The 25,163-nt window shown below is 44.0% G+C and overlaps 2 protein-coding genes across 4 annotated transcripts in view; both read right to left on the bottom strand.

Annotated features, from left to right (window-relative positions):
- Positions 1–627: 627 nt before the first annotated feature.
- On the bottom strand, positions 628–12,914 carry LOC143285861 (ciliary microtubule inner protein 1-like). Of its 2 annotated transcripts, XM_076593298.1 has the most exons (5): positions 12,769–12,914; positions 8,993–9,074; positions 5,140–5,259; positions 2,286–2,452; positions 628–917 (listed from the first exon to the last, which is right to left on the bottom strand). In XM_076593298.1, the coding sequence occupies exons 1-4, from the start codon at positions 12,840–12,842 to the stop codon at positions 2,294–2,296; spliced, it is 435 nt and encodes a 144-aa protein (XP_076449413.1). In that variant the 5' UTR covers positions 12,843–12,914; the 3' UTR covers positions 628–917; positions 2,286–2,293. The 2 variants fall into 2 exon arrangements, with proteins under 2 accessions (XP_076449413.1, XP_076449412.1); XM_076593297.1 differs by lacking the exon at positions 628–917 and having other exon boundaries at positions 940–2,452.
- Positions 12,915–16,743: 3,829 nt separating this feature from the next.
- LOC143285431 (E3 ubiquitin-protein ligase MARCHF6-like) overlaps positions 16,744–25,163 on the bottom strand; it is a 38,512-nt gene continuing 30,092 nt past the window's right edge. For both annotated transcript variants that reach the window (XM_076592696.1, XM_076592695.1), the window contains exons 22-24: positions 23,826–23,958; positions 22,337–22,472; positions 16,744–20,437 (exon numbers count right to left, since the gene is read on the bottom strand). In XM_076592696.1, coding sequence (XP_076448811.1) covers positions 20,368–20,437; positions 22,337–22,472; positions 23,826–23,958 — 339 coding nt within the window. In that variant the 3' untranslated portion in view covers positions 16,744–20,367. The remainder of the gene's footprint in view (positions 20,438–22,336; positions 22,473–23,825; positions 23,959–25,163) is intronic.

Below are 25,163 nucleotides of genomic sequence, written 5' to 3'. Positions count from 1 at the left end.
CATAATCAATGCAATGATACCTTGATGGCAAGACGGAGTGGGAATAATAAGAACTGCGGTGCAGAAAAAACAAAACAACAACAACTACAACAACAACAACAGAACAAATAACACGACCAACTGGACTCGAGTTGAAACAACACAAAACAAAAAACCCACCCCTAAAACCAACAAAACATACACAACGCCAACAACAACAACAACAACGATATAATACTTCCTCGATGCGTACATGTCACGGTAAAAGTGTACAACTATCAATGCTTGTGCCTCAAGTACGACCAACAATAATACTGACACAATACTGTTAGTTTGGGGTGGGGACGTGAGATGGTGTGGATCTCAGTCACCCATGGCCAATACAGAAAACGCACCTGATCAAAATCGTCTTGAATGGTAGGCACAACGAGCAATAATACTGGTAATACTGTTGGTTGGGGATTGGGGGGGGGGGGGTTGAGAAGACGGGGATTTCACTCACCCATAGCCAATACAGAAAACGCACCATGTCAATGTTCATATGTATATTTAAATAAATTAATAAATGAATAGTGTGTGTGTGTGTCCGTGTGTGTGTGTGTGTGTGTGTGTGTGTGTATGTGTGTGTGTGTGTTGTATATGTGTGTGTGTGCGTGTGTGCGTGCGTGCATTTTTGTGTGTGGCTGTGTGCCTGTCTGTCTGTGGGTTATTCAACGCCCACAAATTCACATTCAAAGCTGTTCGTTCGCTTGCGCTGATCACAAAACGCTGGGATAGAACGAAGAGACGAGGCGACAGAGCAGCCTATTCACTGGATGCTGTGTGAAGTATGATCGTCACTGGCCTCTTTTCTATTCGTATCGTCTGATGCAATGAATGCTTTGTGGACAGTGTCTCCTTCATCTTCCATGTTCCCAGAATCTTCTGTATTATCCATTCTTGAAAAAAAAAAAGATTGGGGATGAGTGAGTTGGGGGGGGGGGGGGGGGGCGGGGGCAGAGGATCAGAAACAAATTACTTTTCCACTGAAATATTTCCCCAGCTCTTGACCAAGTCATATTTTACAAAGTATTCTTTCTTTCTTTCTGTCTTTGTTTTTTTCATTCAATAATACCATAAGACAAAATGTTGGGTGTTACTGACATTCCGTTTCAATAAGTTTTGCTTCGGTTATTAATAATTTACAACACAATGTCCGGGGTTGATGACATCTCTGTTAAAGAATACTTAAAAATATATATAAATGTTCCCTAATTTGATTGTCATCATTTACACTAAGCCAATACTTACGTGTTCATACCCATCACTGACAAAAAAGAAATGTTGAAAAATGTTTTTAAAAAATGACGGAAATGGGCAATATTTACCTCGTGGAAAAAAACCGTTGTTGAAATCGTAGAGTTCCAGAACGTGCTAGATTTCTGATTTCTTAAAAACTGGTACAACAGAGACAAGGACATATAATTCACAGGCCATGATAATACTGATAAACATCACCACAATGCAGCACCTAAAATTACCAGCATAAAAAATCACACTATCTGTCCGTAAGATTCAAATTCCCTTTTTTTATAGTGCTGCTGCTCTCACATATCTTATATAACGGAGCCTACTTTATGATAAAGATTTTTTTTTAAAGATAACGAAACGTTCAAAGAAAACAAATTTAATAACCTACTTCGTTTCTTAACAATAAAAACAAAACAAAAGCAATAAAAATCAATGTAAATCACCACAAAAAAAGACAAACTATGACTACCAAACACAAAAAAATAATACGACTACCAAATACGACTGGGCAAAAAAAAAAAAAAAAAATCCAGTCTACTACATCGTCATCAAAAAGAACCACTCTCAAAACACCCACCTCACTTCTCCCTCAACCCACCACCCACCCCTCACACCCACACACCACACCATCAAAGCAGCTTACAAGGGCAAGGGGCAGAGAGAACCCAAAGTCGTAACAGCCACATTTTCAAAATGACCTGCAGACAAGGACGCACGCCCCCTACCGACCAACCAACAAAGCTGCTGGGGTGGAGCAGGGGGAGAGAGGGAAGATGAAGCAGGAGCTGGAAGCAGAGAAGTCCCCTGTTCGCCCACCCACCACCCCTACCCCACCCCCTACCACCCCCTACCCTACTGCCCCCTGTCTACTTCCCAACTAGTGGCAGGAGGAGGAGGATGGGGACAAGGGAGCAGATAACTCCCATGTACGCCACCATCCTCTCCCCCCCCCCACCCCCCACCACACACACCCAACCCCACACCACCACCACCTTCTCTTACTCTCCCACACCCACAGGGTTTTTCACTGCACGGCCTCCAGGGGCCACTCCAGCTGGTTGACCAGGCCCCCCTTGGGCTTGGCGTACTTGCCGTACTTCTCCAGGGCCAGACCCTTGTCCGTGGACCTCCAGCCGATCTGCCTGGAGGCCGTCTGCGGGTAGGGGCTGGGCGAGGGGTCCACCTGCAACCGGAGGAAGGGCGTCTCCATTCTTTACACACAAACCAAAAAAAGGTGGATAATGATAATAATAATGGATAGTTATATAGCACACTATCCAGAGATCTGTTCCATGTGTTTAAAAAACACTTTTAGTTTACATAACACATTACATCCCTGTTAAGTACACACACCAAAAAAACGTGACTAACATAGTAAACACACACACACACACACATACACACACAATGCATACATACATTTTAACATAAATATGTACATAGCAGCTGCTCTCCACTCATATGCACATAATATAGGCACGCACACACACATACACAAACAGACGCACGCCCACACACACACACACACACACACACGCACACGCACATACACACACTTACGAAGACACACAAATACACATTAATACACAGGCATGTATTTATGTACAGATACATATGTATACACATATAATCAAGCACACAACACGCAATGAAGTGGACCTGCCACAACTTAACTTATTGCTGAGGGAAGAGGTGAGTTTTCAGACCAGATTTGAAAGAGGCATGGGAGTCAGAATGACCGAGGTTATCAGGGAGCCTGTTCCACGTCTTTAGCGATTGAAAAAGAAAACGATCTGTGTCCGTAGGTCTTACTTCCGTCGTGAGGTATCCTGAGATGTCGAGTATTAGATGAAGAACGGAGCTGGCGAGACGGATTGTAGATATGGGGGAGTTCAGAAAGATACTTTGGGCCAGATCTGTTGACTGCAGAAAATGTCAGAGTGGATAGCTTATAGTCTATTTGATCAGAAACAGGCAACCAGTGGAGAGACTGAAGGAGAGGAGAAACACTGTCAAATTCAGAAGCTCTGCAAATGAGTCTGGTAGCGTTATTCTGAATTCGGATAAGGAAATGAATATTTTCCAGTGAAAACAATTGCCAGCACATGATCTTATTTACAATTGACAGACTGAATGACACTGGAAACGAATGATGAGCGCCCAGTATGGCAGTCGGTTGTGAAACTGACCCCGAGTTTGTAAAGCGCTAAGAGCTTGGTCTCCGACTAAAGATAGGCGCTATATAAGTGTCCATATTCATCAGTCATTCGGGCGCAATGGCCGTGTGGTTAAAGCGTTGGACTTTCAATCTGAGGGTCCCGGGTTCAAATCTCAGTGACGGCGCCTGGTGGGTAAAGGGTGGAGATTTTTCCGATGTCCCAGGTCAACATATGTGCAGAGCTGCTAATGCTTGAACCTCCTTCGTGTGTATACGCAAGCAGAAAATCAAATACGCACGTTAAAGATCATGTAATCCATATCAGCGTTCGGTGGGTTATGGAAACAAGAACATACCCAGCATGCACACCCCAGAAAGCGGAAAATGGCTGCCTACAAGGCGGGGTAAAAACGGTCATACACGTAAAAGCTCACTCGTGTACATACAAGGTAACGTCTCAGATCAGTGTGTATTTTTGATGAAAAAAACAACAACAACAACAAAAAAGTCCCTATTTTGGTTGTCATGATTCATGCTAAGTCAATACTTATGTTACATACGCGTGGATCACATCGTTCCCTGTCTACTGACACAAACTTTTGTAAAGTATAAAAAGAGACAGAAAATGGACAGTTTTTACTCGTGAAAAAAACAAACAAACCAAACACACACGCGCGCGCGCGCGCGCGCGCACACACACACACACACACACACAAACACAAACGACGTACATACATCAGATAGAAAACAAAAATAGGAAAGAAATCTAATATGGGAACATATGGGGTATGGCGGATTGTGCTGTCAGGATCTTCAAGTCCGTCAGTAATGATGCGTTCCAGGAATAATCATGTTGAACAATGTATGAGACAGAAGACAACCCTGACATACTCTAACGGAAGCGCTGATAAAGGCCTTGGGAGCCTACTCTAGGCTTGTGAAAACACTGAATGTAAGATGTAAGAAGAAGAAAAAAAAAAAGAGAGAGGCAAGGCCTTCAAGACTCACTTGTGATACACTTTTTTTTAAATCCAAGCTTTCTATGTATTGAGTATAATTTCAAAATGTAATGTTTAAGATGAGAAAGATCAGTTTAAAGCAAATTAACTCCCACTAGCATTAATTACAGAGTAATTTCCCTTTTATACTATCTGCACCAAAACGTTTGCAAAATAAATAAAACTTCCATGCTTAGCAAAAGAAGTTCCTGTTTGAACAAAAAATGATAATAATGACTGCTCTTGTTGTTGGGTCAGAATATCAGATCAAAGTGCCAAGTTTAGAGAATACAAAAAATATAAATATAACAGTAAACGCAGTTTGCATATGGCTTCATTCTTTATTATTTTGTGCCCATCCCAGAGGTGCAATATTGTTTTAAACAAGATGACTGGAAAGAACTGAATTTTTCCTATTTTTATGCCAAAATTTTTTTAATTTGGTGTCAACTGACAAAGTATTTGCAGAGAAAATGTCAATGTTAAAGTTTACCACGGACACACAGATACACACACACACAGACAACCGAACACCGGGTTAAAACATATACTCACTTTGTTTACACAAGTGAGTCAACAAGGAGGCTGGCGTATCTGTAGCTCGAACTCAACAGCATTTTGATCGCGAGGTTGCTCCGGCGCTCAAAGCAGGCTCACTAGCAGGACGAGTCAGATCGTTCGAAAAAAAAAAAGAAAATGAAAAAATCCTTTTACCTTGATGTACTTCTCGATAGGCGTGGCCGGAGGCACCTGTACCAGTGACATCACTTCCTTCTCCAGCTTTTCCCGGCGTGCCTTGGCCTGCTTCCGGTTGGGGAAGTCGTCTTTCACCAGCTGCGCCACACACACACACACACACACACAGATAAACACACGAGCACACACACACACACACACATTTTTTGTGGTGCCTTTCATCAGACATATTTCACTTATCACTGGCGACTTTCGATAGAGGTCTTACAATGCACTGGTGAATTTGTATTTCTCTTTTCTGTCACAACAGATTTATCTGTGTGAAATTCGGGCTGCCCTCCACAGGGAGAGCGCGTCGCTACACTGAGAGCGCCCCCCCCCCCCCACCCCTCCCTTTTTTTCCTTTTTTTTTTCTTTTCTCTTTCCTGCGCACAGTTTTATTTGTTTTTCCTATCGAAATGGATTTTTCTGCAGTATTTTGCCAGGGACAATCCTTTTGTTGCCGATGGTTCTTTTACGTGCGCTAAGTACATGCTGCACACGGGACCTCGGTTTACCGTCTCATCCGAATGACTAGCGTCCAGACCACCACTCAAGGTCTTGTGGAGGGGGAGAAAATACCGGCGACTGAGCCGTGATTAAAACCAATGCGCTCCTATGCGGAAAAGTTACCTCCAGGCCATCACTCCACTCATTTCACCATCACCCTATCTCTCTCTCTCCCTGTTTTCCCCTCCCTCTCTGTCTCTCCCTCCGTCCCCCTCTCTCCCTGTCCGTCACTCTCTCTCTCGCTCTCTCTCCCCATGCATTCCTCACTCCATCACACTCCCCCCCCCCCCCCTATTTCCCCCCTCCCTTTCTCTCCCTTCCTCTCTCTCTGTCTCTCCCCCTATCTCTATCCCCTCTCTCCAATCTCTCGCCCCCCTAACCCCCCCCCCCCCCCCCCAAACCCATCCAGCCCCCCCATCTCTCTCTCTTTTTCTTCCACTCTTTTACTTCCAAACCAACCACCAACGCCCACACCCTTACGACCAACACCACCTTCCCCACTCTCCCCCTCCACGCCCCCGGCCCCACCCTCCCCCAATCACCATTCCCCTCCCCCCCCCCCTCCCCACCCCCTCTGCCCCTCTCTCTTACACCCATCAACGAACCAGACATCGACAGAAAGATCAGGGACAGAGATGGACAAAGACGCGGAAATGGCCTCTTCCACGGTCCGAACTGAAGCGGACAAAAGCGCGCGCGAGCGAGTCCCATCTGTGTGTGTCTGTGTGTGTGTGTGTGTGTCTGTGTGTGTGCGTGTGTGTGTGTGTGTGTGTGTGTGTGTGTGTGTGTGTGTGTGTGTGTGTGTGTGTGTGTTTGTGTGTGTGCGTGTGTGTGTGTGTGTGTGTGTGTGTGTGCGCGCGCGCGTGTGTGTGTATGTCTATGAGTATGAGAGAGAGAGAGAGAGAGAGAGAGAGAGAGAAGACAAATGTAAAAAAAAAAAAAAAGACAACATCAACACACACACACTTTTCAAGACCCCACACCCAACGAGTCACCATCACCACCCCACCCCACTCCATCCGAACCCTTTCCCCACTCATAACTCCTGCCCCAAACCCCAGTATCCACCACACGGCACACCCCTCTTCTCACTTTTGATTTCTTTTATTTATCTATCAATCAATCAATCTGTCTATCTATCTATCTATCTATCTCTCTATATATATATTTATTTTTGTGCTGGTTGCTGTTGCTGCTGTTTTCTTCTGCAAGCAACAACTACTGCTACTGGTGCTGGTGCTGCTGTTGTGCGTGACAAGAGTGAAGAAGAAAGAACCCCCATTTCTTTTTCTTTTCTTTTTTTTTAGAATCCCAGACGGATATTATTATTAGCCACTGCCGTCTGGGTCACAATGACACCCCACCCTCACCAACCACCACTTTCAGCCTCACTCCCACTACCCGCCATCCCCCCCCCCCCTCTCTCTCTCTCTCTCTCACATACACCCATACACCCCACCGCTTCCCCTCCCCTCTCCCCTCCTCCCTTTCACTCCACCATCACTCCCCCACCCCCACCACCACCCACCGAACTTGGACTTCACTGATGCGGCGACGTTCTCACTCACTCACTCACTCACTCCTCTTCCAGTCTCGTGTATCAAGCAAGTCTGGTTCGTTTTTAGATCGATCCATTAAAAGGTTTGGTGGTGGTGTTGAAGGGGGTTGGGTTGGAGGTGTGGGTGGGGGGGGTTATGGAGGTGAGAAGGGGAGGGGGTATGCGGTGGGAGGAGGTGGGGAGAGGGGGTGGAGGAGGAGGAGGAAGGGGGATATGAGAGGGAATAGGACGAAGGTACGTGACAGGGGGGAGGGTTGGTTGATAGGATGATGGAGTGGTGGGGTGGTGAAGGGGGTGGGGGGGGGGGGAGCAGACAAGAGCATTGGGAGGAGGAGGAGGGGAAGAAAGGACGGGGATGAGGGAGGTCAAGCACGTTTGTTTATGACAAGTCGGATAGATGATACTTTTTGTTTGTTTATTTGTTCGTTTGTTGTCAACTTCCGGGAGTATCAGATGATGGTAAGGGGCGGGTGTTTTGGGGGTGGGTGGGTGGAGTGGAAGTGGGCGACGGGAGCGATGAGAGATATGGTATGTGTGTGTGTGTGTGTATGTTTGGATATATATATATATATGTGTGTGTGTGTGTGTGTGTGTGTGTGTGTGTGTGCGTGTGTGCGTGCGCGCGCGCGTATGTGTGTGTGTATATTCAAACATGTGTGTGTTGTTGCGTTGTGTGTGAGAGTGGGAGAAAAGGGGGATAAAGAGAGACTGGGGGCGGGAGCGAGACAGAAAGGGGGAGAAACAACGAGAGTAAGTGGGAGGGAGTAAGGGAGGGGGGGAGGGAGGGACAGACAGACAGACAGACAGACACACCAAGACAGAGGCAGAGACAGAGAGATAGAGGAAGACTGATTGGGGGGCGGGGGATACGAATACACACTGCTATTATATGTCTTTGTCAACTTTTAGTATACTGTTATGTTTATCCTTTCACTGTGATTATCACTGCACGTGTGTATGGCTGTGACAGTGTATGTATGATTTACGGTAAATTACTTTTTAAGGGTATCTGTTCTTGTTGTCTACAGTGATTACTGATTGTAATAATGGTTTGTCCTAGGTTCACATCTTAATATGGTTTATCTGTATACATGTTGAATGACTGTGATTTTCTTGTGTTGTTTTTTTTCTGTTTTACACCACATATGAATATCTCTTGTTGAGATAATAAAGTCTGTATTCTGTATAATTCATTCATTAGAACATGTCCTATATGATGGGGTAAAAGAACAACGTTCGTTAACTCGATATGTTTAAATAAACATTTAAAATACATTGAACAAATATATAGCACGTGGTTTCACAGAGATACAGAGAGAGAGGATAAAAACAGAAGAAGAAAAAAGACAGACAGTGGACAACACAATTACTAAGACATAGTATCTTCAGTTATATTCAATTAACACCTGAATATCAGAAAACCCATTTTCGTATCAAGCTCCCATCGTGTGTGTGTGTGTGTGTGTGTGTGTGTGTGTGTGTGTGTGTGTGTGTGTGTGTGTGCGTGCGTGCGTGCGTACGCGCGCATTTCTGTATATTATGTGTGTGTGTGCGCATATGTGTGTATATGTGTGTTTGTACGTGTATGTGTGAGCGCGCGCGCGCGTGTGTGCGTATATGTATGCGTGCATGCGCGTGTGTGTGTGTGTGTGTGTGTGTGTGTGTGTGTGTGTGTGTGTGTGTGTGCGTGTGTGTGTTGCATCTGTGAAAAACGCAGAACGACAAATGACTCACACAGACCGACAGACTACAAAAAGTACTCACATCATCATACTTGGTGGTCAGGAAGTTCCAGTTCTCCGGCCACGACTTGGTGGCAGACGTTTCTTGACCCACGTGATCCTTCCTGTCCAATCACAACACGCGAACTGCAATAAGACTGACCACTCATCCAATCATAAACTGACGCGAAATGAACCACACTGTCCAATCACATCACGCGAACATAAACACACTGTCCAATCACATCACGCGAACTAAACCACACTGTCCAATCACATCACACGAACTGAATCACTCTGTCCAATCACAACACGCCAACTGAATCACACTGTCCAATCACAACACGCTAACTGAACCACACTGTCCAATCACAACGAAATACCAGCTGAATCATAGGGCATAATGTCCAGTCTGAATCACAACACTCAGATTGAACTGTACAACCCCATCACAAAAACATGACAAATAAATTATACTGTCCAATCACAACACGTGAACTGAAATAAGGCCAATCATCCAATCAAAAACACTCCCATTGTCCAATCGCAAGAAGAAAACTACACACAATAGGAACTGTCCTGCAATAACATAATGGTGATGGTGTTGTTGCAGTGCTGTTTTCGTTTTTGTCTTTTGGCATATGAAATATATACAAAAATTGACAAGGTACTTACAGAACAAAACAAAACACACACACAAACAAAAAAAAGATCGAGGAAAAATACAATGAAGAAGATTAGATCCTTTTGATAAGAAAAATATACTTTTTACAGACAGAAATAAAAGACGAACCAAAGAAATTGGAAATAGATGTTATTATGACAATGATGGCGTCATTATAAACAAATTAACATCACACAAAAGAAAACGAAAAAACAAACAAACAAAAAAACATAGCGAAATAGAGGAAGAGGGAGAGAGAGAACGTTTTTTATTCAAGGATTAAAATTTTAGGCATAGCCCATTCTTCCGTCCTTGGAAGAGAGAGGGAGAGAGATGGGGGTACATGCAATGCAATCAGGCCAATGATAAACCTTTTAAAAACGTGGTTTTGCACATTGAAAAGAGTATAACAAAATTTGAAATACCAGTCATAAAACATTTTATAAACGTCTATTTCAGAAGGTTAAACAGTCGATGAAAATAAATCTTAACTTTATCTACATCATATGCAAACCAATGCCAACCAACCAAAAGAAGGGGAAAAAAGCTGCATGCATGTGTGTGTGTGTGTGTGTGTGTGTGTGTGTGTGTGTGTGTGTGTGTGTGTGTGTGTGTGCGCGTGTGTGTGTGTGTGCGTAGCTGCGCAACCAGCCGTGGACAAGTGGTACACTTCAGTGCTGAGTGTCAGTGAAGTGTGTCAGCTTTTCTCCGTCTTCCGCTCCAGACGTGACCGCTCACTGCCCGGTGTGTGGGGTGGATTAGCGTGTCGCTCGGTGCCTCTCCACCCGATAAAGATTATAAATCCTAACGAGACGGTGTTACACGTCAGACGGGTGGGTGGTTCGGAATGTGTGTGTGTGTGTGTGTGTGTGTGTGTGTGTGTGTGTGACAGACAGACAGACAGTCAGACAGGAAGGAAACGAAACGGAATCTTATTTAAACAGGGTTTTGAGATAAGCAAATATACGTTTTTCCACCCGGGAGGGAAGTGAAGGGTTGGGGGGGGAGGGGGGGAGCGGGGGGGGGGGAGGGCAGAAACAGAGTAAGAGATGGGTAAAGAGAGAAAACAATAGAGTATTTGTGTCCCTGTGTCCACATACATGTGTGCGTGTAGAAGTGTATGTTTCAGAGGTCAAGGAAATGCGCGCATTCAAGTTGTGCATGTGTGTGAGTGCGCATATGCATGAGTACATTATACATACATCTGTGAGTGTTACTTTATGTCTCTGTGTGTGCTCACATTCGGGGGAAAGTGCGAGAAAGCGCGCGTTCTTTTATTTGTAAGGTTATCACCCTTCTCTGCCGAGCATACTTGGCAGGACCAGTCAGAGACGATAAGTCTTAAAACAGTAATGCTATCGATACGTAGTGTTTTTGAGCGCCGCGATAATGACACGTAGCGCTATTGACACGAAGCTTAAAGTTTCAGTAGTTCAAGGAGGCGTCACTGCGTTCGGACAAATCCATATACGCTACACCCCATCTGCCAAGCAGATGCCTGACCAGCAGCGTAACCCAACACGCTTAGTCAGGCCTTGAGACACGAAGCGCTATTGAGATGTCCCCCGGGCAGAAAGGGAGATAAATAGAAGTGAAGAAAGATAGAGAAGACAAAGGAGAACGAGAAGAAAATCAATGAAGGGGAGAGAGGAAAGGTGGTGGTGGTGGTTGTGGTGGTGGGGGGGGGGGGGGGAGAGAGGGGGGGGGGGGTAAAGAGACAGAATGATCCACGTCGATTTGAAGTTGAATGAATTTTTTAGTTTGAATTTACACTATCACTGACAAGCAATGACGAGAATTTCTGGCAGTGTTCGTAAAAAGAGAGATGAGGGAAGGAAGGGGAGAACTCCGAACTCAAAACGTTTTTTTCTCAAAACGGGAGAGAGAGGAGACAGAGACAGAGACAGACAGACAGACAGAGAAAGGATGGGTAGTGGTGATATTGATGAACAGGGAGTGAAGGCTTCTGCAGGGCTAGAGGGTGCAAAAAAACAACAACAAAAAACAAAGACATACGGACTATCTATATGATAGTCAGTCGTGTCCGACTATCACCATCAGAACAGCAGAGGAGGCAACTGCTGTTCCGACTATTTGATTATAGTGGAGAGTGTCTTGCCCAAGTACATCCCCACTCTCTCGGCCACTGAAGAGGGTTTTAGGACAGTCGGCGTTGGGATGGTTCCCAAAGGCCAACTAGCCCACAAGGCTGCAGCACTAAGAGCCAGTGCAATTTTTACCTCCTAGTTTGAGAGTCATAGTCCTTCACAAAAGACTAAGCTGTAAATGGTTTCCCATTGACTGGAGAAATCATTGATAATACAGCTCTCACTTTGCTGTTGGCCCAAATGTAAACTTATGTCAATCTGTGATATAAGCCGAGTAATGGGCCTATAAATAGACATACAGAAAGAAAAAGGGAAAGAAACAAGAGCGAGCGAGAAGACGGGCAGAGAGACAGGGAGACTGAGAGAGACAGGCACCGAACAAGATCACCAACTGAATCACGAGCGAACGAGAGTGACAGAGAGACACAGAGAGAGAGAACGAGAACGAGAACGACTGAGAGAGAACGCGGGAGAGGCAAACAGAAAGACAGACAGAGACAGACAGACACTACAGATGCACGGAGAGAGAGAAAGAGACACATACACTGAGATAACGAAAGAGAAACTAACATAAAGAGACAGACAGAAAGAGACAGAGCGAGACAGAAAGAGAGTAGCTGGGATAAAAAGAGCGGAGACAGAGATAACGAGAGAGGCAGAGAAAGAGAGACAGACAGACGGCAGACAGACTGGGAGCACAGAGAGTGACATACAGAGACAAAGAGACAGATAGAGACTGAAACAGATAAAGTGAGAGGCAGAGACAGAGAGAAACAGAACCACCAGACATATACGGTAATGCATGTCCACAGACAATCCCTACGTCTTTCCCTACGCGCCACAAACCCAACCCAGACAGACCACGCCTAAAAACGAAAGTAGCCAACAAACATTTTAAACCCTCCCTCCACTAACATTCACACCAAACAAAAACCAAACATGGCCGCCACCAACTTGAATCGGACCAACCAAACGACACAACCAAAAAAAAAAAAGAAACTTTTTCTCTTGAAATAAAACTCATTAAGAAAAAAAAAAAAAACTCACCAGATCTGGTCGTTGGCCACAAAATTGCACCCTGCCACAGAGCTCTGAGGGGCGTTCGGTATTTTACCAGCCATGGCGTCACAAGGAAACGAATCGTTCTACTATTTCCCTCTCTGACCGGTCAGCAGACACTCGCAAACACTACAATCCCGACTGCCATTGCGGTGCTGCCATGGTGACACGCGGCGCTCGCTCAAGCGTGACCGTGACGAGTCAAAGGTCAGCTGAATGCCTCGGCGAGGAGCGAAACGCGAGCGAGCAAAAAAGTGATTTATCCTGCAATGCCCCCCCACCCCCCACCTCCCCCGGGCGCCCCCGCCCCCAACTCCCCTACCCCTTCCGCCCCCACCACTACACACACATGCGCGCACACACACACTCACACACATACACGCACGCACTGGCACGCACGCGCGCGCACGCTCCAGGCTCACTGACACACACACGCGCGCGCGCTCTCATTCTATCTCAAACATTTCAGTTTTCAGTATTCTCTATCTTTTTATCTCTCCCCCTCCAAAACACACACACACACACACACACACACACACACACACACACAAAAGCAGTGTCAACAAAAGCGTGAATGAGTCGATTGATCGTGCCGTTATTAAGTGCAGTGGGGGAAAAACACACAGACTGGTTTTTGATCGAGCCGTAAATCCAGTGGGAAAAGAACACATACAGACTAGTTTTGTTGTTGTTGTTATTGTTGTTGTTGTTTTTTACTGCCCGGACTATTGTGCACAGTGCGCTTAGAATTAATCGTGGGATTATAGATCTAGCTGTTTTTCGGGCGGTAGCTCACTGCTGTTGTCAGGTGGTGTTTGCTCTCTCACTCACACGCAGCCTGGTAAATGTTGACTTGTGCTAACTTCAACACAATCATATTCAGAATAGTTTTATTACATCAGAAAGAGAAATCGAGTGCAGTGAAGTCTGCGATACACACAGCCCACATATTACAGGCAAGACTGAGATTAACGTTCGGCCTACCACATTCAGAATGAAATCACATACAACAAAGTCGAAGCAAAGCAAAAGCCCGTAAATACAAAAACAAACAAACAAAAACACACACAAAAAAACAAACATCATCTTTCAACTATTTAAAACACACGCGCACACACACACACACACACACACACACACACACACACACATACATACATACACACGCACGCGCGTGCGCGCGCATCCACTCTTGCGCACCAGTGCACGCACCCAAGGACACTTTCTGCGCGCACGCTTGCACGACGTGTAGAACAGATATGGTGGTGAAGTCAACGTAAAACAATGCCAAGCTGTAAAACACACAACAAGGGAACAGCAATCCAGGCACAGAAACATGTCGGCACTCGCAGGCGCAGGAACCACGTACGTGTACAAACACATATCGTACGCTTGCGCACACGTACACACACACACACACACACACACACACACACACACACACACACACACACACACACACACACACACAGCTGACTGATTGGTACATACGCCCACACATACATGTACTCACTTTCCACATAGAGCACAAACATATATAACACATTCACACACGCCCCACATATATAATCTATATACACAAGAAGCGAGAGAAACTGAACGTGCGGTGTCGAACGTCGCCCAGAACGTTCTGCCCCACCACTAGACCTTGAGTGGTGGTCTGGACGCCAGTCATTCTGACAAGACCATAAACTGAGGTCCCGTGTCGGTGCAGCATGCACTTTGCACACGTCAATATCGTTCGTTCATTCCAGAGACTTCATCTTGTTTTAAATCCCCGCTTCATTCCTTCCGGTGGGATTGGGGGGCTGGGGTGTGTGTGTGGGGGGGGGGGCGGGGGAGGGGGGTAGGGTTGGGGGCATGTGGAGGGATAGTCGGAGCAAGCAACACAACAATCAAAATTGATTAGCACGCATGGATAATAAACTGACAGCACGAGCGAACAACAAAAAAAGATACCTGCATTTATACATGGTCAACATAAGCGTTGCTTCATACAACTTTCAGTTGTGATATATCTTATAACAGCAATACTATTCTCACTTTAATATATATTCCTGATACTTTCAGTTCTGATGTATGTCTGAAGAATGTCACTCTTTCTTTAACCTTTTTTTTCTAAATGGTGGCATTTACAAACTTGTTTTTAACTGCCCCCCCTCCCCGTTTTCAATGGACAACAATTGTTCTCATTTCATATTTCGTGGTTTGTATTTCAATCAGTCTGATACTGTCCTATTTTAGCGCCCTAAATCATTGCACCTATTGGATACATTTTCGTGGTTTGTGGGACCCAAAACGGTAAAAGCAAGATGGTGGCACGTTAGTTTTGTGACTGGATCCGCATCAAAATTTAGTAAAATAGCGTACAAAATAAGAGCAGAGATCCACTGAAAATGGATTACATCTACTAATGGTAATACCGTTTCACACATGCACAAAAATTGCCGATAAAATAGGTTTTCGAGTTTTGGTTGTTAAAATAGGACTTTACCTCTGATATTTTGAAGAACATCTCAGAAATGAGGTGGGGTTTTTTTTCTTTCTTTTTCTTTTTTTTTTTTGTTTTTTTTTTTAACAGAGGTTCGACTTCTTTGCGTTCGCTGGCTACACATGCCGTCAAGCTGCATCCGGCAGTGAGTAATGTAATTGTTGATTTTTTTTTTTTTTTTTTTTCCAAGACTGCAGATTGCCGTATAGTTTGATGACGATCGAGTGGAGGATCAGACGGCCAAAGAGTGGGCCCTCTGTCTGCAACACCAAGTCTACGCCACATTTGAGGCTGGGACATTCTGCAAGTTGAGTTTTACGACCAACTGGCTTGCGCTACGGGGGGGAAGTACGTCTGGCGTTCCAAGGAGGGGGAGGGGGGAAAGGGGGGGGGGGGCGTGTCGAAGGGCTGGCTGTCAAAAGGGGGTTCGGGGGGGGGGGGGGGGGGGGGGGGGAGGGGAGGGGGGGGAGTGAAGACGTGGCAGTTTGTCTGGCGCTCCGAGTCCTGGCGGTTTGAAAGAGGGTTGAATTCCTGGCTGTTCTTCTTGTGTTCCGGTGTGTGGGGAGGAGGGTGGATGGTGGTGGTCGTGTATGGAGCAAAGTCCTTAGCATTCTTATGACATGTCACTCTCAGTCTCTGAAGGCAGAGGGAATGGGGTGTGTGGCCCTGAGAACTTGACGCTCGTCAGCCAGGACACATTGCAGTCTGTATTATTACAGCCCAGTCTGGCATTGCTTCAGAACCGCGTGCACAGGACCTTCACAATCACATAGCCTCTGTGATCTTGCGCCCCGTATGTGCTTGTGTGTGTGTATACACACGCATACATTGCATGTATGTATGTGCAGGGTAAATTATGTGTGTAGACGCATGCAAGCATGTCTGTGTATGTGTGTGCACGCACTCAAGTATATGTGCACGTGGGGATCACTGATGGCCCCTATGCTGCTGAAAAAAGTCTTGGAACAGGCCTTACCAGTGTGGTTACTGTCCATTAGTTATTTTTTGAACAGGCCTTACCAGTGTGGTTACTCTCCATTAGTTCAATTTTTTTTTGAGTACCTACCTGTGTGTATGAGTGTGTGTACATGCATTTCTGTGCATGAATCAGATTTTATTTGTCCTCAAAACCCAGCAGGTTTATAAGCTAGTCACAAAGAAAACATTCAATGTGTGTGTGTGTGTGTGTCTGTGAGGGCGTGTGTGTGGGCATGTGTTTTTTGATTTTGCCGGATTCTTTAATGCTGGCCCTGTTTATTTTCTTTTAGTAAAGTGAAGGTCATGTAATCAAATCAACTTTTTGACAGTAAGCGTACAAGTATGCCATCCAATCTTCTCCTCTCACTACCCCCCAGACCCACCCCCTGCACCTAACATCATCACACACACACACCACACCATTCCTGGAAACCGGCATGCCCCCCTGACTACCGTGCACCCAGGCATGAAAACAAACACCGCAAGCAGACTCGAACCTTGGAACACTGACACTTTATTGACAGCTTGTCCATCCTGGTAAGTCTGTACTGTCTAAAGAGGGTACCGGCACAACGACAGCTTCTGTGAAATGACATCAATAAAACCAGAGAAATGCCTCTCTCTCTCTCTCTGTGTCTCTCTTACTTGCTTCATGTACACGTGCTTTGAATATATTTCTTACACATACACAAGCTCACAGTCATAAACACACACACACAGCACATGGTAAACACATATTCATATTCACACACACACACAGACTCACACACACACACATGCCAACAACTGACCATAAAATATGTTTCCAAGGGAAATCAAAAACCAAGCCGACCGGTTTAGGCAGTTAGTTCACAGCTACAAAGAACAAACCCAAATCTGAAGACAAAACTGATCAACATGTGTAAATTACCAAACTACACTAAAACGAGGAAAACATGTCAATACTGAACTTTTTTTTTTTTTTTTTTTTTTTTTTTTTACTGATCAACACCAGCTGATCAATACATTCTGCACCCCTGTGTATGAATCTTGTGAACAGATGAACTGCCTTGTGCTTCCATGTCCCTCTCATCTCCCTCTGCCTGTGTAGGTTTGTTTCCTTTGTATCAAATCAGATAGACCACAAAAATTCTCTCAGTCTCTACATGCATGCAACTTTCACAATACTTAAGATTCACGGCTCACTCCACATAGTATGGCAGCTCAGATGATAAACATGACAAACGACATTGCACCAATTCCACCAGATGATAATTAAAATGGGTTATAAAAATGAACTAAGCATGAACATCTTCCCCATCCTCTCTGTCAGTCTTTTTTTCCTCTCTATCTTTTTATTTTTATCATTTATTTTATTATCTTTTTTATTTTCATTTTTTGAAGTTCTGTACAGTTTTCAGTTTTTCTATATTTCAGAACACATGTTACAACTGTTCATCAACTTATCTCACTACACTCACACATCCCCCCCGCCTCCCCACCCTCACACTCTCTCTCACTCTCACAGTGAAAGCACAGATCTTGAAAGGAATCCAAAAAGAAGCAACTGACACTTAGCACAGAATCATCTGAAAATCAATGTTACACCAAAAACATGAAAACACAATACGAATCGGAAGGTTCAAATTCTGGAAAAAAAAATATATAGCCCCAAAAACAAACATCCCCACCCCCCTCAAAAAAAGAACAACAAGCAAAAAAACCCCCAAAAAAAACAAATGTACACACGCAAAAATACTGAATACTTAATTGGATGGTTGTTCTATGCACATTTAAATCAAAATTAAAATTAAAAATTAAAAAATTCAACTTCACTTAAGCACATTCCTGCACCCCTCAACCAGCACTCCAACCCAACTTTCTCCCCTCCACCACCACTCCCACATCACTTTCTCCCTTTCTCTGAATCTTTCCACATAATCTTGGGCATCGTAAGCCTTCTTTATTCAACCCACCTCACAACCCCAACCATACCAGGCTTCCACCCCCCCCCCCTTCCCCAGATCCCCCCAACCCCCAAAAAACAACAACAAAAAAAAAACCAGAAAGCGAACAGGGGGAAAATAGGTAGCCTGGAAGTTGACAGTGTTAATCATTTCTTATTACTTTGTCGTACCCCACCTACACAGCTCCCCCACCCCCCACCCCAAAATGGAAAGCTAATAGGGGAGAATCTAAAGGGGTCGCCTGGAAGCTTACATTGTTAATTAACACTTCGTCGTTCCCTACCCATGCCTTGGGTAAGCGACTCTTCTCAGAAATCTTGAAGATGCTGGGTCATGATAGTGGAAGGAGGAGGAAATGTTGGAAGCTTTTTTTTTTTTTTTTTTTTTTAACTGCTTATTTCATTTTCTTTTTTTTCTGTTTTTTTTTTAATCAGAGACACAAGTATAAATCACCAGGCAAGAGAGAGAGAAATGCAATTATGAATATTCAGAATGGAGACATCAGTTTTCTTTTAACAAAACTGTAAAAATACAATATCTGCTTGTGTGTGTGTGTGTGTGTGTGTGTGTGTGTGTGTGTGTTTGTGAGCATAAGTGTGTGAAAGTGTGTGTGTGAACATGTGTGTGTGAGAGAACAAGTGTCTGTGTGAACAAATGTGTATGTGTGTGGATGTACATGTGTGAAAACAAGCAAGAAAACTAACTCAGTGAGTGTGCAACCCATAGCGCAAGAGAAATAACTCACTACCAAAAACCTGTCGCTGCATACACCAAAAAAAAGAGAAAAAAGACCCTCACCCATCTGGTAATACCACTATTCACAGTGCACCCTCCTCACACACACACACACATGCACAGAAATAACATTGTGGCAAGTGTGTCAGCACCAATGTTTTTCACTGCCCACAATGTCCAACTGTTCTTCACACACAATGTCAGCACGAAGCACAAGAACTAACACAATCTCCAAGTTTCAAACGAAAGGTGTGAAAAGATATATATATATATATATATATATATATATATATATATATATAAAAGAATTTAAAATAAAAAAAAGAGGCGAGTGAGTGAGGGGAAGGGTGGGTGGGTGGAAAGAAGGCATAGGAAGAAAAGTGCAGGAGAACATCATCTTTGGACTTGTGTCGATAGCTACCACTCGTCAGTGACCCGACAACGCTGGAAGAACGAATGTCCACAAAAAGGAAGGTGCAAGGATCAGGAAGAGGAGAAGACGCGTCCCTGACAGTAAATCTCTAGAAATCCTCCACCCACCCATCCCCCAAAACAAAAAGCAGCAATTCTTTGATTTCATTTCTTTTTTTTAGTAATCATCTTTGAACAGCTGATATACAGAGAATCTGGGAAAAAGAAAACTAACTCTGTACACAGCTGTTCTGCTGTGTACTCATGAAGTCTTTGGGCAGACAGTCGTCCCCACCATCCCCTTCCCCCACATCAAGTATAAGCCATTCTGAGTTCCACTGTGTTTGTCCAGACCAAAGACTAGCATAACAGTATTTGACTTGCTCCACACACACACATACACACACTTCATGCACACACACAAACACTGTGTCTATCTATCATTTACTTTTGACTTCAGGCACACACATGCATACAAATATGCTTTTCTTTTCATGTAAAATGTACAGTTTCCATCATCCACACCTTACTATTTTTTCCCCTTTCCTTTTTTGTTTACACTAATTTTTCTGTGCTGGCATTTTGCTTTGTCTGTGAGTATTCATTCTTCAGTGTATTGTCTTTTCTTTGGAAATGTCGTTAGATAAAGGGTGTGCAGTATGTTGCAAGTGTGTGTGTGCATACACATGAGTGAGAGAGTGTGTGTGTGCACATGCAAGCATGCATGCATTTGTTTGGGAAGATTTGCAAGTTTATCTGTCCAATGTGGCCAGTACCTCAAATTCTGTTTCCACTCGTCCCTTAATCAAGACAGGTGTGGGAAAACAAAGCCGGAAAAATCAGATGCAAAGTTAAAAACAACAATCCACAGCTATTTATGATCTTCCAGGGTACAGGGAGATTAAATCACAGCTCGTTCATTCTTTCTCTCTCTCTCTATCTCCTCTCTCACTCATTTGTTCACTCAGCCCTCTTTCATTCCATCACGTCCAACCACGTTCCACACATATCCCTTGTCCCGACCAATCAGGACGCAGCTTCTTCCGGAGGGTGAGTCACTGGCATGTAGTTAACCAGTCGCTGTCCGACCAAATACCTGGGACAAAGTAAAGCAGATATGTAAGAAGGGAATACTCTGCATGGTTGGAAACACACTGCACTCTGAAAAGAACAAAAATAAATAAATAAATGAATAAAAGTATTGTAATCAAAGAAAAATTTTCTAGAGCTTTGAGAAATACTAGTATGATAAATAATACAAAAGAAATTAAAACCTTTTTTTTTAATCATAAAGATGACAAATTTATTTGTGTACAGGTTCTGAACCTATAACCATAACAACTGTAATGGATAATTCAATGTAGCACTCTATCAAGAAAATTGTTTTAGGTGCTTTACAAAACACATGATATTATACATATCACATCTTTCAAAGTTGCATACCATCACTCTCTTATGTTTGTTTGTTTCAATTTTTGGGGTGTATACAAGACCTCATCAGATTTACCATAATGACTGCACATTGTGTTTAATGTCATTTTGCATTGTCTCCTGTTATGAACACCGTTTTAAACTTGAGCAAAACACGACTGATTGGTATACAATAATTTCAATAAACAAGGCTCGAGGTGCTGTATAAAAACACACACACACACACGCACACATACATATAGATGCCATTATGACAGATCATCTTCACCATCAAAACCATCCACACAGCTAAACAACCACTATGACCATAAAAGATTACGGAATCTTTAAACTTTATTTCTAATTCATGTGGAGTGGTAGCCTTCTGGTGACACGTCTGCCTTGGATACAAGATAATCTGAGTACATAGGATCGAATCCCACACTTACCAAACAAAATTTTGCCTTGGACAACCTTTTTTAATTGCCGTCGGTTCTTTAAAGTGCACCAAGTGAATGCTACACATGGGGCCTCTGTTCAGTATCATATCGTATCATCTGAATGACCAGCGTCCAGCCAACCACTCAAGGTCTAGTGGAGAGGGAGAAACAAAAGTGTAGCTTACACTTAGCGCACATCAAAGAACCCACTGCAACAAAAGGCTTGTCCAAGGCAAAATTCTGCAGAATAAAACTCCACTTTAACAGAAAAGCAAATACACTTGCAGGCAGAAGAAAGAGAAGAGAAAAATGGCTGGTGCTTCACTGCAGCAATGCACTCCACACACAGAGAAATCTGTTGTGACGAAGAGTAACAATAAAATACAATACAATGCAATGATACATGAACGCCATCTGTGCTGCAGTCTTTTCTCCTCCTGAATAATTCTCAACAGCTTATCCCTGAGTTAAATATCAGTGTGTGAGTGAGTTTGAGAGTTTCAGAATTTGTTGGTTGTATTTATGATTATGCACTGTGACTTGTGTGTGTGTGTGTGCATGCGCACATGCTTGTGTGTGTTGTGTGTGTGTTTGGGTGAGGGGGAGAGGGGGCGGTATTTAGTAATGTTTCTTATCTTGTGTTTAGTTTTTCCTTTTTGATATTTATGTGTGCGTGTTTTGGGTTTGTTTTTTTTTCTATTTGTAAACGCCCAGGGCTTAATTTCAAGATTAGGTGTAAATGATGATAATGATGATGATGAAAAGTCCACATACTTATCGATCGCCCAATCGAGCTACATAATTATGAGACCTGGTTGGAGACATAATTTGACAAAAAAACAAGAATGCCAGAGAATCGACAGACAGACAGAAAATATGAAAAAAAACTTAGCCGTATGAAGAGCACAGGAACAGGAGTCATGATGGCTGCCGGAAAAAGAGGGCACTAGCCAGCAGGACAAAGGGGAGGTTACCTACTTCCGGGAGGTTATCGGCCGTAGTTACTTTCGTTTTCCCCGCATAGACGGAAAGCAGTTTGCACAGTACAGGAATGTCAGACCCCTGCCGGAGCCTGCACTAGTTGGGTCATGGTTAAGTATGTGTAATTAAATGATGATAATGATGATGATGAAAAGTCCACATACTTATCGTCCTTGATGTGGTTGTACAGGCGCCGGAACTGTCGGACCTGAAAGCTCAGCATGGCCACCACCACCACCACCGCCACCACGAAGGGGTAAATCCGACGGAGGACAAAGTTCTGAGCTTCAAAGCCAAACCCTGAGGACAAAGTAATGATACTTATACTAATGGACACTTACAATGGATACTAACATAGCACTCTGCTCTAGGTGCTCTACAAAACCACATGATATCACATATAACACATTAAATCATAAAGCACTTACACAAATTTCATGTCAACCCACAGTCTCATTCTATCACAATCGACAAAAGAAACGAGAGTATATTAACACATTACATCATAAACCATTTAACAAAATTTTCACGTCAACCCACAGTCTCATTCTAACACAACTGACAAAAGAAACGAGAGTATAACAACACATTACAGTGATAAGAAACTCCAGAGCGAGCTGGAAAATACAAGGTCTTCAGAGAAGCACCTGCAAAACTTTCATGTTAATCCACAGTGTCATTCCGACACAACTGACAAAAGAAATGAGAGCAAGGACTATGCGGCATGTCAGGCATAGCCCTCTCTACTAAGGTCACAGAAAAATGAGGAAAATGTTGAGGATTTCTGGTGGATGTGCTGAACTGTTGCATTTGTGGGTTTGGCACTTGTGTGAAAATTTGAGTGCATGCACACAATCTCTCCCTCCACCTTTTTGCTCACATTACTCTCTTTCTCTGTCACATTTTTACACACACCTTGTCTGTCCCATCTCTTTCTCTCTCATGTCTATGCGCACAATCTCTTCTTCCTCCTTCCTTTCTCTCCCTCCCCCCACCTCTCTCTCATGTTCATACACAAAATCTTTCCCCCATTTCTCTCTTTCTTTGACATTTTACACACACTCACTCGCTCATTTCTCTCTCTTCCAAACAAAACCTCTCCTGCATTCTTTCTTTCTGAACTCTCTCTTTCTCTCTTATATCTTTGCACATTATTACTCTCACCCTCACTCACACCAATGACTGAGCAAGTCACCATTTTTCTTTCTTTCTTTTTTGTTTCTTTGTTGCCTAAAGCCCTGCGGACCATACAGGGCCATGTATCAGGGCAGCTTTCTTTCTTTTTCTTTTGCTCAAAGTCCTAGCTAACCACACAAGGCCATACATATCAGGGCTGACATTCTTTCTTTCTTTCTCTGTTGCTCAGTCCTACCTGACCACACAGGGCCATGATACATATAATGACTGTGAACTGACTAGCAATCTCTTAGAATCTGTTAAAAAAAAAAATAAATAAATAAATAAACACCAAACTCAGACAGCAAGTAACTCAAACTCCACAAACTCAAACTTCTTAATGACTAGGCCATTCTGCCTATGTCAAGAGGGGTGTGTGCTATGTGGGAGAGAGGGATGTATACAAAACACATGTGGATGTCAAGAGTGGAGGTGGAACAGGGTGGGGGATGGACGGATGGGCATCAAGTGACTGACCAAAGAGAGGGACGAGGGTGCGGGCCACAGCGTATGGAACAGCCAGCACCATGCCCAGCAGACACACGGCCGGCAGCGCCAGCCGGTTCAGGATGAACAGCAGGTTCATGTTGCGCAGGCCGTCGTTGTACACCTGCACAACACACACACACAGTGAGACACACACACACACATATATATTAATATTTGTCATTGTTGACTGAATTTTTCAGCATTGTGATTAATTTTACATGTACATTATTTGGGCATTTGACATAAGCTTACGGTTGGGCCAACAGCAAAGTGAGGGCTGTGTGGTCAAAGGTTTGTCCATTGCAATGAGAAATCATTTACAGCTTAGTCTTTTGTGAAGGACTTTGACTCCCAAACTAGGAGGCAAGACTGCACTGGCTCCTAGTGCTGCAGCCTTGGGGGGTTGTTGGCCTTTGGGAACCATCCCAATGCCATTGGTCCTGAAACACCCTTGGCCAAGCGAGTGAGGATGTAACTTGGGCAAGACACTCTCCACTTTAATCAAATACTAGCCCAGATGGTTCGGACAGCAGTTGCCTCCTCTGCTGTTCTGATGGTCATAGTCCAACATGACTGACTATCATACATACATTTGGGCATTGTAATGTATGTGATTAGTTCTGAAATGTGATTAGTTCTGAAATACTGTGATATGGATCTAAGTACTGTTATTTTACATTGCATTATTTGGGCATGTGATGCATGTGGTTGGTCATTAAAGTATTGTGATATGGTTTTAAGTATTGTGAAATTGGTGCTGAAGAGTTGTATTAAATGTTTAAATGCATGTTTCACTCCACTCATCAGTTTCTACACAGCATATCAGACCAAGGTTTTACATGGAAAGGTGCTTTCAAAACTAAATCATTATCATCATCATTATTATGCGACTCAAGATGTATACACTAGGACTCCTCATGACTACTATCATTGTTGCATAGCTCAGACCATACTGACCATCAATATTGGTAAAAAAAATTAAAAAATTAAATCAGTGTTGACAGGTGTGCGCCGCACATACAAGGCAGGTGAACACTGAAAGCCTCACCCTCACCTCGTTGCCTTCACCTTTGACCAGACCTTTGGTTGTGTGAGCGCAGATTATCATTCGTCCGGCACTGACCCAGTGGACCCATCATCCACCCGACAGAACCCCTCACACCCACACCCCACCCTAAACCAAACAGACCCAACCCAACGCCCTGCCCACCCACACAACCCATCCCCAACCAACCAAACCCACTCCCACACCGTGCCCACCCCGTACCCCGCACTCAATCCACAACCAACCCTACCCCCCTTCCTCCACCCACTCACCCGCCCACC

The sequence above is a fragment of the Babylonia areolata genome, chromosome 9 (genome assembly GCF_041734735.1).
Source record: "Babylonia areolata isolate BAREFJ2019XMU chromosome 9, ASM4173473v1, whole genome shotgun sequence".
Lineage (NCBI taxonomy): Eukaryota > Metazoa > Mollusca > Gastropoda > Neogastropoda > Buccinidae > Babylonia > Babylonia areolata.
Note: the sequence above shows the minus strand (reverse complement) of the source record. Positions and strands in the feature narration are given on the sequence as shown.